Source organism: Coccinella septempunctata, chromosome 7 (assembly GCF_907165205.1).
Source record: "Coccinella septempunctata chromosome 7, icCocSept1.1, whole genome shotgun sequence".
Classification (NCBI taxonomy): domain Eukaryota; kingdom Metazoa; phylum Arthropoda; class Insecta; order Coleoptera; family Coccinellidae; genus Coccinella; species Coccinella septempunctata.
In genome coordinates, this window is record NC_058195.1 from 4,481,720 (window position 1) to 4,500,906 (window position 19,187).

The window sequence follows — 19,187 nt, forward strand, 5'->3', positions numbered from 1 at the left end:
AAAATATTAGAATTTCATGTTTAATCATCAATAAATCAATATTTTTTATTTAATATGATATATTATATGTGAAAACCATTTACAGATGAAGTATATGTAACATATACATTCAATTTCATAATTCAATATTGAGATTTTGCATCGAATCAATGCGTCTAATAATATGGCCAGGGACTGTAGAAGTTCAGCCACCAAATTTCGTAATTCAAACTTTGAATTAATCTCCTATAGACACCTAACAATCAGATGTTTTAACCAGCAGTTAAGAAATTCAAGTTTCCTGTACGACTACCACAATTAACACAGCTATCTCTGTTCGAATAATACCAGTTCGTATTTCAGTCAACAGATGGAAACGTGCTTAAATCTATAGAAACCTGTTGAGTAGAAACCTTCTTCTGTGAGAAAAGAATTCTAAGATGAAAAAGCATTTGAATTATGGATTGTTGAATTTAATTCCTTTGCTATGTCGGTCTTTGATAAATAATCGTGATCGATTTGTTATCCAATATGCGCTCAATATGCATGTATAGACAATACGTAGTCTGTCTATCTATATGAATTATAAGGTCCGAAAGATTTTTTTCATAAAAGTATAAGTACTTATTATTTATAGATGGAAGTTGATTGCAATTCGATAAAATAAATCATTAAATCAATTGTAAATAAAGGACGCTAGAATATCATAAGAAATTACGAAATTTATTGAGACTATAAATAATATAACATTAACAGTAAGTTATATAAAAAGGAGGTATGCAAAACACAATAATTGCTACCGTACAGAGATTTGAACACATGAAAAATGTTCCACTTATTTGCAAACAACAAAAGATACGTAGTAGTATACAAATTCCATTAGCACCTTCCATCTAAATACAAACTCAATACAGCAGGTGCTAAAAACCTATTTACACGAAATACAAAGGTCCCAACAACACAAAGGGTTCCACCTGTAGGTACACTATAATACCGAGGAGCGTGTTGTTTGGCAGCCAAAATACCAATGATATACCTACTGTCGATTCTTACCTGTGCCTCTGGAAGGTTAAAGAAAGTTCTGCAAAATATGAATGATGTAGACTGACTCAACAGCATTTACGAGGGTTATGTGATAAGTAGAATGATATGGATATAGTTTTATGGGACTTTTTGTTGTCGAAGGATAAAACTTGGTTAATAAATTATGTAGATAACTGTTATCGAAAAAAAAAATCAGCTTTTGGGTTAATCTATCTTTTTTAAACGAAGATAATAAGGGTATGTATAATAATAGAGAATGAAAAATATGAAGTCCAGATGTCAGTTACAGCGATTTCTAAATAAAAATATCCATTTGTTTTCGATATGAAAGATAAATACAGAATTTTAATGTGCTAGTCTCTTACTTGGAATAAATTCAATAAGCCAAAGGCAGTTTGTTGTAATGGTGAGTTTATGCAGAGTTACTAAGTACTAATATCTAAAAAAGGGATCAATCTCATGGGCAAATAGCAAACACTTGAACCCCATCTGACAATAAGTTTGATCCCTTTTTTAGGTGTTGGTTCTTAGTAACTCTGCATAAACTGACCATAAAAAAGATTGATAGCTGATTTTTTTTGTCAATCAGTATAGAAGCCAGTTTAAAGGGAACTCCGATGCGATGTTTGCGCTCGTATTCACATCGTCCCACATTTTTCAGGTGCCCCCTGTAAAGTCGAATACTAGTCGAGGCCACTACCAGTCCCCGTGCATACCATAGAATAACGGGACGCTCCCAGCTCACAAACATTAACCACGACTCTGTGTTCACATCGGCCAACTCGATTATGATAGTCGTTTTTACCAAAAGATGACTTAGAATCGGTGCAAGTGCTGGGGGACCGATCAAGTTGACGGAATTTTCGAAAAACCGAGCGACCCGTGTGTGTGCCGACGTGCCCGCAAAGTTTTTCGACTAGTGAAAAGTGATTGTTTGGCAACCGCGTTCTTGGAATTCCTGGAGACTTCAACGGTGGCCCAAGACAGAAACCTCGACATACGACAGTGTTTACGCATACGGAACATATTGGATAATTTTTCCAGGAGAAAGGTGAGCAAAGAGATCAATAAAAAAAAATTCGGTTTGCGAAACATAGAACTAATCTACTTTTACTCGAGAATGTTGGTCAATGTTTGATAATGTAACGTTTGAAGATCTTACGACAACATTCTTCGGTGTGGAATTTCATTAATTATAGGATGAGTAAGGAAATCTTCCTCATTTACAGAAAAGTGATATATCCTAGAGAAAAAACTCAGAGATCCTTCTCGTTCTAACTTGAATAAGAATTGTGGAAATACATTTTTCTTCAAAAATATGTCACTGCCAGTACGCACTGTATTTGGTGAAGACTTGGTGTTCAACGTAAAATAATCACCTCAATAAGGTATCCATTTTCACTACGAATATGTCAAGCCATTTCGAAAATATCGAAGAATTTGTTATTTATTTGGAAAACCCCCAGTATCTTTGAAATGAGGCATAAAAAACAACACCCTGATTTGTTTGCAATATTTATGAAACACCCTGTATATAATCTGCTCTTCAAAAGAGTTGTCCATGAAACCTCAAATGTTCAATAAGCTCCTCAGTGAATATCCAACAACGTCTCTCAAGAACCAACAAACAACAAGTTCTTGGTGTCTAGAAATAAGTAACGTTTGAAGATCTTTCGACAACATTCTTCGGTGTTGAATTTCATTAATTAGAGTTTTTGTAGGATGAGTAAGAAAATTTTCTTCATTTACTGAAAAGTGATACACCCTAGAGAAAAAACTCAGAGATCCTTCTCGTTCTAACTTGAATAGGAATTGTAGAAATACATTTTTCTTCAAAAATATGTCACTGCCAGTAAGCACTGTATTTGCTGAAGACTTGGTGTTCAACCAGAACTAATCACCCTAATAAGGTACCCATTTTTACCACGAATATCTCGAGTGGTTTCCAAAATATCGAAGAATTCGTTATTTTTTAGGAAAACCCCCTGTATCTTTGAAATGAGACATAAAAAACAACACCCTGATTTGTTTGCAATATTTAAGAAACACCCTGTATATAATCTAGGCTTTAAAAGAGTTGTCCATGAAACCCCAAATGTTCAATAAGTTCCTCAGTGAATATCCAACCACGTCTCTGAAGACCAACAAACAACAAGCTCTTGGTGTCTAGAAATAATCGAACCCAAGTTCAAGATGCAAATTTAACTCACAGACCCTTGTCATGCAGAGCTGATCCTTATCCCGTTGAGTCTATGGAAGCTGTCTGCTGGAACGTAGCGAATTTTAAAGAGCTGGTTGTCGTTGGGGCCTTGAACATAAATCCAAACATGGATCTACATGTACAATTTCGATGTTGGGTGGATTTTGTCTCGAAGAAATTTATTGGTGTTGTTGGAATCAACCTACCTACCAGAAGAGGGAGTGAAATACCTTGTGAGCCATAAATCTTCGGCTATAAATAAATGCTGGGGAACCTACACTTTTCTTATTTCACCAGTCGAGAAAAAATGATTTGCAAGCTGCATGGGATGTGGGGCCTGCTTGAGGTTCATCCAAGGTCCCATGAAATGTCCCCATGATAAGAAACTACTATCTTTATGACGCTTGTGAGGAGATATCATTATCTTTCCAAAAAAACATTGTAAAAATAATAGTATGAGTATTATTTTGAGGTCTAGATATGGGTTACACGATTACAATGTCAAATCCCAGAATTGGTGTCAATAATTCACTACAGTATTCTATTTTTCTTCAAAAAATTATTGTCCAACGGAGCTACAGCTCAAAAATCATCTAATTCATTTGACTCTTGGTACTTATGAGGTCAAATTATAACTGTAAAGATACTATTGAAATTTCACTAAGGTAGGCCTCAAATTTTCGTCCACAGCACACTCATATTCACTGAGTAATATTACCTACAGTTGATAAATATTTTTCACGTACTTTACAAGGCTTATACCAGAAAATAATAAGCTAAGAAAGCAAAAGAAATACACTGATTCAGGAATTTTGTTCATAAGCACCACTTTACATGTGTATGGTTAAATTTTTATTCAGGAATACCATGATATAACAAATTGCCCAGCATGAAAGCATTAAGGCAGCTTAGTACATTGAACTTCTTATGTGAGGCTTGTGTAATTCTTATGTTGCGTTGTAGCTCGAGAATTTCTGTGTATATGGGTTTGTCGGAATATTTAACAGACAGTAAGGAATTGAAGATATTTTGAGTGTTTATACACAAGATCAGGTTGGACAAGATAATGAGTAATCATTTTCGCTTAATTCTCAATTGATATATAGAAAAATCTACTGTGCGGCTCTTGAGTTGCTTTGATTTCTATTGTAGCCTTCTTATTGGTAGAACATGCCATCAAAATGTCATTTCTTCAACTCTCTAATATTTCCTTCTCTTTTTTGACAGCGTATAACTTTTCGATAAAAGGCCTAAAGGCTTCAGTTCACATGAAAACCTCCATCAATTTGGATCCTCTAAAAACTCTCTCACTTCTTTGGTAACACCCTGTATAATAAAGTAAGGAAATAGCTGAGTAATGTTCCAATTTTTGGGACCATAAAACGTTAAGTGAAAAAAACCTTATAAAGCTGGTACTGAACGGATTTTGACCAAACCTCGTAAGCCATATTATACAGAGTACATTGGGAATATGTCGTTAAAAATTTCCAGGCTGCACAAATTCTACAAGTTCATGAAGATGTAGTAAGTCAAGAAAATGACTGAAATTTCTGAAGCATTACTTAATATAACGACAAGACAACCATTCGTTATTGTTGTTACAATTATAAACGCATCAAATATATCCCTGTAGGGTATTAAATTCTTCTAGTTTCAACGAGTTCTAGTCAATAACCATCAAAAATTTCTTGAAAATAGTTTCTTAACTGCTCCAGTTCAAAGCTGATCTAGATGGATTTGATATAACTCAAATATTCCAATGGATAAATAAATAAAAGTTCATTAAAGTGTATATAAGCCCAGGCATGATATTCATATCTACAAAAGTGAAATTGGATGAATTATCCATCAGTTTTGAGTGTTGTGTAACTACCTAGCAGGAAAAAAGAATATCATTCATATGGATCGGATTCTTGAATGAAAATCGAATCTGCACGAAACCCATTGTTCATAAAAGCGTTGCTAAGTAAACAGACATGAATAAAGCACTTGTATATTGTAGAATCACGATCAGAGCTAGCTTCCTAGGAAGCAGGAAGTCTGGCATCTAGCTCGTGAAATTACTGCTAATTAAAAATGGTATTATTTCGAGTTATTGCATTGCTAATTGGTCCAATCTAGCCGTTTGGTGTCAGATTTTAACAGAAGCAGCTTGATGGTCAAGGATAACGCTTAAAACAAACTGCTCGTCAAAAGTTAAAGATATTTCTGTATGATCCATTTTTTTTATGACATCCACTTATGGGGATCAAAGAAAAGTGTTCTGGTTAATTGTGAAGCAAGTTTCCATCAACTTTAGCCAAAACTGCACATTTCAATGATTTTCTCTTCAATCTATATGTCGTTTTCAGTGAGATCAATGAAATTGGTCTCTTCTGAAGGGAAAACACGAATTATTTGAATGGCATGAATACAGCAATCTCTCAACAGTGTTATTTTTGCGACTTATGAACTAACATCTCATAAAAAAAAATATAAATCATGATTCTCCTATATTATAAGTGGTTAGTGTTTGGATATAATTTTACCTTGTATTCCAAGTTATTTTTATTGGTCGTTGAATAAATTCACCTTTACGAAATCAAAGTCTGCATTGACTTTCTAGTCTATACCTTAAATGAATCATACTGGCGGCACCCTAGTACTGGTAAATGTTGAACTTTTCTTTGTCTTGGACACGACATTGTCTGGTCAGAAGTTTTCAAGGTTCGAGGATTCAGTCTCTCACGAATCGAATGAAAACAACCAAGATATCCATACCGAATATAAATTTCGTAATTTCCCTAGTTGCTTTCGACAAATAGCTATTATTTGGGGCGATATACAGAAAGACAATGGAGTCATTAGGTGCGTGTATGTAGAAGGGAGTTTGGAACAAGATGTATTGTGTAGATGGTACGGTTGGTTTTGGAGAAGTATCGTTTACAACGACAGTGTGTTTTCATTTCTAATTTAATCTTTCCTGTGGCGTGTATTATCTATTTCTTCGAGATTCATCAGGATATTGATCAGAAATGATGTCTTGCTTGCATAAGATAATCTGAGTATTATAAATTTTAAGATTCATGTGAACAACCACACCGAGAACCACACAATATCCAGATCATGAAAGAGATATCAATAAAAACATACATATAATTGAAGAAAGAACTGGCAAGATGGTTTCGAGAGTCTTATGCCTCCTGCAATTGATATTTCATTGATGGTACCTAGCGGAAATGAAGAAATCACGTTGCAGGAAGTGAAATTACCCACATGGTACTTCCGATGTCTTAGCATGAAGCTTGTCGATGCAAAGACTGTTAGATGGGAATGCTCTGTAGGATGTTTTCGCTCAGAAGGTCGAGTGATGTAAAAACGACATTTCAACGAGATGTAGTCAGTTTCATCCGCATTACATGATCGATTACCATAAATATAACGGTGGCTCGCGATGAGCACCTAGTACTGACAAATGGGCTAGAGATTTCTGGTTTTATATTGAGTCTGTTCCACTGTAAACATTCATCAGACGTTTGCCACCAAGACTACTTGGTTTTCTCCATTTTTCCGCACAAACTAACGTTCGAAATCTGTCTACACTTCCTTCATTTGGTCCCCACTCAATGGGCCTAACAAAATCAAATATTTTTTGATCCAGTTTACTAACATAAGACATCTGATGCCATATTGCTTGATACTACTCTACTTCCGGTTTCACTTCAATTTTTTTATTTATCTGGCACACCCTGTCTATTTTTTCGAAAGACCTAACCTTCGTTCTTACTATAACGTCCAGTTTCATAACCAAATTTAAAGTAAGCCACCAATTGAATGGTGTAAGCCATAACTTCAGGTTCTCAAAGACGCATCTTCCACAAACATCGCTGGTACATGACAGACATCCGCCTAAATATCGTATCTATACTTTCTATTCGCAGAAATCTTTGGGAATGGTGTTCCAAGGTAAACATGAACGTTCTCATAGCTGCCGTGGACATTACACACTTGCAGGAATGTTGAATTAGTCACCTCGGATAGATATTTATTGTTATTTGCTGGTTTTATCTGCGTATCATCGCAATGGTGAAAAGGTGTTGGATTTTTAGGTCATGAAATCATGATACTGAGTGCGATTTGAACTTTAATCGATGGCGATTATGAATATTCGAATTGGAACATTCGGATCTAGAGCGTTAGTTTTCAGAATCACTTTGAGGGTTTGGTTGGTATTGAAAACATTGGTTTTTTATGCTAATAGTTTTTTTCATTCAGTTCCATCAAGAAACGCTATGGATAGGTATTGGAAGAGGGGTTCCAGAGCTCCAATGTACTCCAGTGTCTGAGGGGCCTTCAAGGAGACTAAGTCCTCATACCTCCTAAGATTTTCTGGTCCAAGACATTCCTTGCGCAGGCTGGCAGTGGCGAGGCATTCTGTAATCAGGTGAACAGTAGTTTTTTTTCTCCAAAAACTCTGTCTTACGAGAATGTATTGATATCTTGTTAGCCTAGATCAGTTTCATGCATAAAAAAATTATTGCGTTACCATAGCAACGAACAATAACTCATTAGAAGTGTCATTGTGAAGTTTGAGGTCAAAAAAGTAAACCAGAGTTACGCAATAAATAAAAAGAAAGAAGATGTCCACCGAAATTGTGTGTATCCAGCCATCATCAAGTACCTGTATTTAAAAGGGTTGAGAGGTAAGCAGATTCACGAAGATTTGCCTATAATACCTTTGGTGATCAATGTCCTTAATATGAGACCGTGAAAAATTGGACTGCAAGCTTCAAAAGAGGTAAATTTTCCATTGAAGATGATGACCGATCGGGAAAGTCAGTTTCTGTGTCAGTCCCCGAAAATATTGCTGCAGTTCATGACAGGATTTTATCAGACCGTTGAATTGGGCTGAAACGGATATCTGAAGCACTGAATATTTCATACAAACGCGTTCATCATTTAGTTCACGTCAATTTGGACATGAGAAAAATTGCTGCAAAATGAATCACCAAATGTTTGAATGTTGACCAAAAGCTTGCAAGTGTAGAAGCATCGCGTTCGATCTGTGCTCGATTTGAAAACGATGTAGACTTCTTAAATCAAATTGTTTCTATGGATGAGACTTGGGTACATTTATACGATCCAGAAACAAAGCAACAATCGATGGAATTGCGACACTCTGGTTCTCCCGGACCTAAGAAGTTTCGTGTCCAAAAATCTGCTGGAAAAGTTCTTGCTTCAGGTTTTTGGGATTGCCATGGAGTAATCATAATTGATTTTTTTGGATATGGGTAGAACAAAAACCAGGGATTACTATTCGATATATTAAAGAGAAAAGACGTGGAAAGCTATCCAAAGGTGTTTAGTTTTTGCAGGACAACTCCCCTGCATACAAATCTCATGTTGCCATGCAAAAAATTCGTGATTTAGGGTTTGAAATACTAGAACACCCCCTTTTTTCACCAGATTTGGCTCCATCCGACTATCATCTCTTTCTTTAACTGAAAAAACGTTTAAAAGGTCGTAAATTTTCTTCCAACGAGAAGGTAATGAAAGCTGTGGAGGTCTGGTTTGCAGAGCAAGAAGAAAAATTTTCTTTGAAAGGTCTAGAGGCGTTGCAGGTTTGCTGTAATATATGTATCCAATTAAGAGGAGAATATTGTGAATAATGAAATATTTTGACAATGATATTTTGTTTGGTTCTATGGTAGGCTAAGAATTTTTCAATATATCTTCGTAAAGGTGCATTTTCCTATACCACAGAAAAGTTTTGAGCCAGTAGGTGGCGTATGTACTTCCTTTCTGGCGAGTATAATGGCCTCTTCGTTTCTTTTTGATCTCAAAGTGACCAGGCACACAGACTTAAGATACCTTGCTGTTCTTGCCTTCTTCTTCAATCCCTTATCAGCTTTGAGTCCATAACAAAGGAGTTTAGTGCTTTACAGCTTTACTAGCAGACCTTATGCCCAACCCCCTATAACTTATTAAAATGGAAGGGGTTTCAATTCAATCGAAAAAGGAATTCTAAGTTCTCTTAAATTATTTCCATCATTGATTCATTGTTTGTCATCCATAAGAATCAATTACGCAAACTATTACTCCTTATAGACCCAGGTGGCTCCAGAGTTGAAGGTGATCAGGAAGATACCCACATTTATCCCAACCCAACCGATTGTAACATCGTATTCTGCAATTAATAACACAACAACCTTCGCATCCTAAAAATTCGCAATCGAAATGCATCCACATACCTCGAAACACCGTTCGTACCCACGTCATCGCTAACCACACACAAATACCTCATATTTTATCATAAATATCCATCGCATAACAATATGTTATTGCTTCGAGAACAAGGAATTCTGAAAATGTTCATTAAAACACTCGGAATGGTCGATGTAAGCCGAGAGTGGACGGGAATTGCAATAAAAAATTTCTCAGTAACATCAGAAGGTTTACATCATGAAGGAATTCATTCAAATTGTTTTTTTTTGGTAACGTGATGGTCACCATCAAAAGTTGACCGATAACATTTGGGAGAAATCACACTATTAACAGGGTGGTCATGTCATAAAATGCACAGTCCCTTCTTGAAGAAGATCTTAAATTGTTTTAACTGGTTACATACATATAGCTTGAGCTTCAGAGTTCTAAGAAGCTCCAGAGCAAGTAAAGTGGCTCAGAAAGAAAAACTGATAACGTTCTATCACTGTGGTAGCTTATTCTACCAGAAGGACCAAACTCTCCTTCATGTAGTCCAAGTAGTTTTAACAGACTACCTGAAATATTGATTCTACTAACCTATGTAGCAATAACCCTCCATTAAAGACAGCGTCTTTACGGTGATCTGGTTGTTCTTGATATCCAGAGAACAAGAAAGAAGGAAACCTTAGGTTTTGGACCATTTTTACCATTTTGAGAAAATTTTTCTGAGTTTTGTCGGCAGTATCTCGATAAACATTATGTAAGGCCATCGTAACAAACGCTTTACTACTTCAAAAGATGAAGTTTTGGTAGAAAATCGTCTATTTCAGAAGTTATGGGTGAAAAACCAAAATAGTCTGAGAATTTTAAGAGTTTTCTGGCCATCCTAAGTTAGGATTGGTTCTAGAGTTGAAAGGAGTCATTCCTAGCACCTCTGAACAAACTGTTGAAGTTCCATCATCTTTGGAGTTTTCTTCAGCAGACTAGGTATAATTTTTTGCTCTGTCCAATAGACTAATATGCTACATCTTCTCACAGACTTCCTTCCAAGGCACTTGCTGCCTTAGGAAGCACCTATAGAGAATAGCCTAAGCTCAAAGTAACTCTGGAATCAACTAGGAAGCCAAAACACTCGCAAAAAAGAAGCAAAAGTGCCACTTACTGGCCCAGATCCTTTTTATGGTGTAGGAAAATGCACATAAGTATAGGAAAGGGTTTCTGGAAGAGAAACACTCTACTGTTCACCTGTTTACAGAATGCCTCGAAATTGCAAGACTGCGCAAGGAATGTCTTGGACGAGAAACTCATAGAAGGAATGAGGATTTAGCCCCTGAAGCCCTCTGAGTTACTGGAGGTCATTGGAACTCTGGAGCTTGAGGGTGAGCTGTAGAGGGCTCTGTGAGAACAGCTCTGATTGGGAGCACAATAGACCTTGGTAGCAGTGAAATGTAACCTCTTCATCAAACTATATATAAGCTCAAACTGGCTTATGCTGATGATGTTGGGAAGATATGGAAACCTGCAGGCAAGTAACCTGTGGGAGTGAGGTCATAAACTCCTCGAACACATCACAGAAACTAAAATCTTTCTCCTAACACCAGTCAGGGTGTAACCCCTCAAGACAATCTACAATTTACAGCGTGCTTTAAATATACAAAGGTGAAGAATTCCTTCCTTCTTGGTGTAACACTTTCAGAGCCTCCGAGTGTAAATTTTCTAACGCGAAAATTGAATAACGTAGGTGTGTTCCGTGCCTGCATGTGTGTATTCGATTTTTATAAGTGTGTCATTGGGTTTGTGCTGTACCGTGGTCGTCCGGCATAGCTGATATTCGAGTTTCTCTAATTTATGCCCAGAAATTCTTCAGATGAAACGATAAGGACGAGCTGGTTTGGCCCGTGTAATTCATGCATGATGGAGACGGAGAACAGGTGGATTCACTTGAGTATATGATGACACGATGATTCAACTCTTAGAGAGTAGAGGTTAGGATTAGATTATATTAGATCATTAGAGGTGTAATGGGTGAAGAGGTCAGCAGAGCGAAGCCATGAATTTTGAGCAGAGGCAAGGGTAGTTCCAGTGGGGAGACCATGCCTTAAGTTATTATATGACTGTTGAGCTAAACAAGCCTTTAACAAGTGTGATTAGTTCACGAGATACAAGGTGAGAAATTTTTCTCGTAAAATTTAAAAAAAGGCTTTGTGTATGGTAATTTTGGTAGAAGCAAAACTCTGTATTCCATCGGGGACTAAGTATATCTTGGTACTGTTCTAATTTGCCTTGGCACAACAGACTACTGCCCCATAAGTTTGAATTTGGACTGCAAATAAGCAATTGGAACTGACCAATGAAAGTTTTGAATGTTCGAGCCTCAAAAAAGTGGAAATAAAAACAGACAAATCATTTGTAGCGCATTTCCTCGAATATAAAACAGTTCATCTTGAACTAAGGAATCTAATTTCAAAATAAATTTTTGATTTTTCGTTTGAATTGAGTGTTTTTAGCTTTTAGCCAATAATTTTATTCCTTCCCACTTCTCTACTAAAACACTGATATAAATCAGGTACTAAGATTCAATCCGTTGATCGTATTTAATATAAATTGGTATATAAATACAACCAACCATTCCAAAACCTTCAGACATCCAGTTATATGGCGTATCTAATACCGACAAGAGCAAAAATCAGCTGATTCCGTTACGGTTGCGTGTCTGTAACGTTTCCTACAAAACGTTTCAGTAAAAGTCGCCGGTGGTAATGAAAAACATGTCAAATTCAAATTATCTCGATTACATATTCCTCCGATAGACTTTTCACAGTTATTCAGCGCTCGTTTGACCTTACTCTGATTCGGTAATACCTATGGTGAATACCGAGTAGTTCTGGGTACGAATTTCGAGAGTCGTTTGCAAACTGAATCTGAAATATCTCTGTTTGACGTCTGCCATGGTTGATTCCGGTATTTGAAGTGAAGTTTTGGGTTATCAGGATGTTATCGACGAAAGCAAAGATTTTTAAATGACCTCTTCTTTTTGGGGATTTTTGGAAGGTCAACTTTAGAGTAGTTTATCTTCCAAGAAAATTATCGTGGATCCAAACGTGATATATATTCTGAAAGAGCAACTCTTCTAGTAAAAAATCTGAGAATTTCATCTATTTCGGCAGAACCGTTCGGTCTTGAGGAAGTTTCAACTGACCCAATATCTGCCCATTTTTTTGGGAATTTTTAGAAGGTCAACTTTCGAGTCGTGTATTTTCCAGGAAAATTATCGTAGATCTAAACTCGATACACATTCTAAAAGACCAACTCCACTAGTAATATATCTGAGATTTTCATCCATTTCGGCAGAACCGTTCGGTCTTGACGAATTCTCAAGTGAAATTTGCACTTTTTGAAAAATGCCATTTTCCAAGATGAAAATCTAAACGAAGGGAAATGGGCTTTCGAAATTGATCGCAATAGATTCGGCGTGTTCGAAAACCTATATTTTCATACCAAAATTTCGAATATCTGGCCCTGTTTAGGAAAAAATAATTTTTTTTGTTTTTCCACTTTTCATTTTCGAGTTGAATTCGAAGAGCTCTCTGGAGTGTAATTCTCTATTGAATCATCAACTGTTTGGTTTGGTGGATTCAACAAAGTAAGTATTATACACTCCATATCCTAAGACAGTAGTAGGACACCCTGATTTTCATGCAGAGGAGCAAATAGGTCATTTTAGGGGGGTCTAACCCCTTGCTCATTTTTGACCCAAAAAATCGAGATTTTCTAAATTGAGTTTTTGTACTAGGATTAAAGCCTCATCAACTCTGATTACGAAACCGGAAATCCCAATTGAATCAAACGAATATAACAGGAGATATCGCAGATTGAAAATTGCAATTTTTGAAAAATGCCATTTTCCAAGATGAAAATCTAAACGAAGGGAGATAGGCTTTCGAAATTGCTCGCAATAGATTCAGCGTGTTCGAAAACCTATATTTTCATACCAAAATTTCAAATATCTGGCCCTGTTTAGGGGAAAATCATTTTTTTTGTTTTTCCACTTTTCATTTTCGAGTTGACTTCGAAGAGCTCTCTGGAGTGCAATTCTCTATTGAATCATCAACTGTTGGGTTTGGTGGATTCAACAAAGTGAGTATTATACAGTCCATATCCTAAGTCAGTAATAGGACACCCTGATTTTCATGCAGAGGAGCAAATAGGTCATTTTAGGGGGGTCTAACCCCTTGCTCATTTTTGACCCAAAAAATCGAGATTTTCGAAATCGAGTTTATGTGCTGGCATGAGAGCCTCATCAATGCTGATCACGAAACCGGAAATCCTAATTGGATCAGACGAATATAACAGGAGATATCGCAGATTGAAAATTGCAATTTTTGAAAAATGCCATTTTCCAAGATGAAAATCTGAACGAAAGGAGATAGGCTTTCGAAATTACTCGCAATAGATTCAGCGTGTTCGAAAACCTATATTTCCATACCAAAATTTCAAATATCTGGCCCTGTTTAGGAGAAAATAACTTTTTTTGTTTTTCCACTTTTCATTTTCGAGTTGACTTCGAAGAGCTCTCTAGAGTATAATTCTCTATCGAATCATCAACTATTTGGTTTTCTAGAATCCTCCAAACAAATTCTATGCACTCCATATCCTAAGACAGTGATAGAACATCCTGATTTTCAGACAGAGTAGCAAATAGGTCATTTTAGGGGGGTCTAACCCCTTGCTCATTTTTGACCCAAAAAATCGGGATTTTCGAAATCGAGTTTTTATGCTAGGGTGGAAGCCTAGGCCACGCTGATTATATAACTGAAAATCTCAATTGGATCAGATGAATATAACAGAAGATATCGCAGATTGAAAATTGCGATTTTTGAAAAATTGCCATTTTCAAGATGAAAATCTGAAAGAAGATAGATAGGCTCTCGAAATTGCTCGCAATAGATTCAGCGTGTTCGAAAACCTATATTTCCATACCAAAATTTCGAATATCTGGCCCTGTTTAGGAGAAAATAATTTTTTTTGTTTTTCCACTTTTCATTTTCGAGTTGACTTCGAAGAGCTCTCTGGAGTGCAATTCTCTATTGAATCATCAACTGTTGGGTTTGGTGGATTCAACAAAGTGAGAACTATACAGTCCATATCCTAAGTCAGTAATAGGACACCTTGATTTTCATGCAGAGGAGCAAATAGGTCATTTTAGGGGGGCCTAACCCCTTGCTCATTTTTGACCCAGAAAATCGAGATTTTCGAAATTCAGTTTTTGTGCTAGAATTAAAGCCTCATCAAGGCTGATTACGAAACCGGAAATCCCAATTGAATCAGACGAATATAACAGGAGATATCGCAGATTGAAAATTGCAATTTTTGAAAAATGCCATTTTCCAAAATGAAAATCTAAACGAAGGAAGATAGGCTTTCGAAATTGCTCGCAATAGATTCAGCGTGTTCGAAAACCTATATTTTCATACCAAAATTTCAAATATCTGGCCCTGTTTAGGAGAAAATAATTTTTTTTGTTTTTCCACTTTTCATTTTCGAGTTGACTTCGAAGAGCTCTCTGGAGTGTAATTCTCTATTGAATCATCAACTGTTTGGTTTGGTGGATTCAACGAAGTAAGTATTTTACACTCCATATCCTAAGACAGTAGTAGGACACCCTGATTTTCATGCAGAGGAGCAAATAGGTCATTTTAGGGGGGTCTAACCCCTTGCTCATTTTTGACCCAAAAAATCGAGATTTTCGAAATTGAGTTTTTGTGCTAGGATTAAAGCCTCATCAACGCTGATTTCGAAACCGTCAATCCCAATTGAATCAGACGAATATAACAGGAGATATCGCAGATTGAAAATTGCAATTTTTGAAAAATGCCATTTTCCAAGATGAAAATCTAAACGAAGGGAGATAGGCTTTCGAAATTGCTCGCAATAGATTCAGCGTGTTCGAAAACCTATATTTCCATACCAAAATTTCAAATATCTGGCCCTGTTTAGGAGAAAATAATTTTTTTTGTTTTTCCACTTTTCATTTTCGAGTTGACTTCGAAGAGCTCTCTGGAGTGCAATTCTCTATTGAATCATCAACTGTTGGGTTTTGTGGATTCAACAAAGTGAGTACTATACAGTCCATATCCTAAGTCAGTAATAGGACACCTTGATTTTCAGAGAGAGGAGCAAATAGGTCATTTTAGGGGGGTCTAACCCCTTGCTCATTTTTGACCCAAAAAATCGAGATTTTCGAAATTGAGTTTTTGTGCTAGGATTGAAACCTCATCAACGCTGATTACGAAACCGGAAATCCCAATTGAATCAGACGAATATAACAGGAGATATCGCAGATTGAAAATTGCGATTTTTGAAAAATTGCCATTTCCAAGATGAAAATCTAAACAAAGGGAGATAGGCTTTCGAAATTGCTCGCAATAGATTCAGCGTGTTCGAAAACCTATATTTCCATACCAAAATTTCAAATATCTGGCTCTGTTTAGGAGAAAATAATTTTTTTTTGTTTTTCCACTTTTCATTTTCGAGTTGACTTCGAAGAGCTCTCTGGAGTGCAATTCTTTATCGAATCATGAACTGTTCGGTTTTCTACAATCTTCAAAATAAATTGTACGCACTCCATATCCTAGGACAGTAATAGAATATCCTGATTTTCATGCAGAGGAGCAAATAGGTCATTTTAGGGGGGTCTAACCCCTTGCTCATTTTTGACCCAAAAAATCGAGATTTTCGAAATTGAGTTTTTGTGCTAGGATTAAAGCCTCATCAACGCTGATTACGAAACCGTCAATCCCAATTGAATCAGACGAATATGACAGGAGATATCGCAGATTGAAAATTGCAATTTTTGAAAAATGCCATTTTCCAAGATGAAAATCTAAACCAAGGGAGATAGGCTTTCGAAATTGCTCGCAATAGATTCAGCGTGTTCGAAAACCTATATTTTCATACCAAAATTTCAAATATCTGGCCCTGTTTAGGAGAAAAACATTTTTTTTGTTTTTCCACTTTTCATTTTCGACTTGACTTCGAAGAGCTCTCTGGAGTGTAATTCTCTATTGAATCATCAACTGTTTGGTTTGGTGGATTCAACGAAGTAAGTTTTATACACTCCATATCCTAAGACAGTAGTAGGACACCCTGATTTTCATGCAGAGGAGCAAATAGGTCATTTTAGGGGGTTCTAACCCCTTGCTCATTTTTGACCCAAAAAATCGAGATTTTCGAAATCGAGTTTATGTGCTAGGATGAAAGCCTCATCAACGCTGATTACGAAACCGGAAATCCCAATTGAATCAGACGAATATAACAGGAGATATCGCAGATTGAAAATTGCGATTTTTGAAAAATTGCCATTTCCAAGATGAAAATCTAAACGAAGGGAGATAGGCTTTCGAAATTGCTCGCAATAGATTCAGCGTGTTCGAAAACCTATATTTTCATACCAAAATTTCAAATATCTGGCCCTGTTTGTTTTTGTTTTTCCACTTTTTATTTTCGAGTTGAATTCGAAGAGCTCTCAGGAGTGCAATTCTCCATCGAATCATCAACTGTTTGGTTTTATAGAATCCTCAAAACGAATTCTATGCACTCCATATCCTAAGACAGTAATAGGACGTCCTGAATTTCAGACAGACTAGCAAATAGGTAATTTTAGGAGGTTCTAACCCCTTGCTCATTTTTGACCCAAACAATCGAGATTTTCAAATCGAAATTTGTGTTAGGGTGAAAGCCTAAGTAATGAATCTTATTACCAGTGTTCATTTCGTTTAGTGGTGAAATGCCCTGTTTATGAAAGAAACATGCAAGATCAATTTTTTTTCATTATACTAGGAACGCCATCTAGTAATTTGAATAATGTTGTACCCTCATATTTTTCTTTGCATTGCAGTTTTCATTCACTACTGATACAGTATCAAACCGTATCATTTTTATATTACACATGTATTCGAACTTGTTGGTATCGATGTGTTTATTTCTTTTATAAACAAAATATTTTGAAGTATTGAATGGACTTCTCTTATTCCATTTTAATATCTTATAAATAATAAATTTGTTATTTAATTGTGTTTGTGTTCTTTCTCTTTCTAAAATATCTTATGCATGCAGTGAGTTTTTATGTTACTGTGAAAACTTTATATTTCCTATCAACAATGTTATCCTAGATTCATAGGCAAAGAAAAATAATTTCAATGAATTTCATGAAGATTAAGATACTGATTTTGAAGCTGTCTACTGAATAATATTTTTAAGATACTAATATTTATATGGACGACAACAAAAACAAAAATTATTTGTTAAAATGTTTCATGTTGTGCTCTATATGATCAAAATATTACATCTATTTCATTTTCAGGTCTAGGCCCCAATGACTTAGGACGATAGCTAATCTCAACATGGAGTGGATAACAGGTGACCTGATATGGTTCGACCCAGGGGTTGGATATTGGCTACCTGGGGAAGTTCTCGAGTGCCATAGAACAGCGAATGTTTTGACTGTGCAAGCCAATGTGAATGGAAAAGTAAGGAAATGAGCTTGATACTATTCATAACCACCTTGTTCATTTAAAAAAAAAATTGCAAAAATGTGTACCGAGGTGTACACACTTCAAATAAAAAGCGAAATTGACAAAACCTATACACATTTTAATTATCGTTTCTTGAGCAATGCTGCAAGAAGAAAATACCCACAATTGATTGTGGTTGAACAATTGGGCAAAACAATTATACGATACAAATCTTTCTCCCACAGTTACGTAAAAACTCATGTTCAGTCAACGTTACAAAATAGAGAAATTCTATTTAATGCTCCATTAGAGGCTTTTACACTGCAACCATTCGAAAAAGATGATTTTGCGACCAGAATAGCATGCAAGTTTCGAGCTATCGTCATCATTTTGAAACACTTCCTCGAGCTAGGTATTTCCTTTAATCGTACGGTGAAAAATAATTATCGATTTCCTTTTACAACAGAAATTCTTAGGTTTCGAACGTCGGAATCTTCCACTTATTGAATGGGTTCACACACAGAAATTTCACTTTTTTTCGTGTGCTATCGTAGTGACTATAATTCATATGTGAAATGTATCGTTAAATTAAATTCTAACATTTTTTGATTGATCGAAGTGAAAGAGATCTTTCTTTCCAATTATCTGTTATTTATTGGGCATTTCTCCATTCAAATGATAGTTGTCATGAGCTCAAACGGAAGACAGTGGCGTGCTGGGTGCTGCGTGATGTGTGATCATCTTTTTCATATGCTTTCGATAGCTTCCATTGACCAGTCCTATTCTTGAATCGTTTTTGGGTTCGAGTATTCTCATGTATAATTATAATTGATTAAAAAAACTGGGAACAAATCAAAACACTTGTGTTTTTGAACTTTACATAAATTTAAACAAGTATGTAAGAAATAAATGAACATAAACATAAATATAAAGAAACAATAATGGAGTATTCGTCCTTTCTACGCCACTGTTACATATTTATTCATACAAATAGAGCGGAGTAAATTCCGCTGAGCATCTCACACTCACTCTCTATTTACCTTTATTATTTCATAAAATGATCTAGAAATGTGATATTATTGTATCACCGATGTTATATCACTGGTAAATGATAATTTGTATCAACAGATGTTCGATGGCTCTTGTTGTTCACCGGTGTAAGACGTGGAGTAAAAGTAGCCAGCATTTAAAGAGCTTCTTCCATATCATATTATCTAAACAAGAAAATATTCAATATCTGATATTGAAATGAAGATGAAAATTTTCAA

The 19,187-nt window shown here is 35.9% G+C and overlaps 1 protein-coding gene across 2 annotated transcripts in view; it reads left to right on the forward strand.

The window, feature by feature from the left end:
• Positions 1 to 1,756: 1,756 nt before the first annotated feature.
• The window catches only part of LOC123318057 (unconventional myosin-XV), a 45,473-nt gene continuing 28,042 nt past the window's right edge, over positions 1,757 to 19,187 (forward strand). The window contains exons 1-2 of one of the 2 annotated variants that reach the window (XM_044904744.1): positions 1,757 to 2,074; positions 17,769 to 17,934. In XM_044904744.1, coding sequence (XP_044760679.1) covers positions 17,809 to 17,934 — 126 coding nt within the window. In that variant the 5' untranslated portion in view covers positions 1,757 to 2,074; positions 17,769 to 17,808. Of the gene's footprint in view, positions 2,075 to 17,388; positions 17,521 to 17,768; positions 17,935 to 19,187 lie in introns of those variants that run through there. The other variant, XM_044904745.1, reaches the window with a different exon arrangement.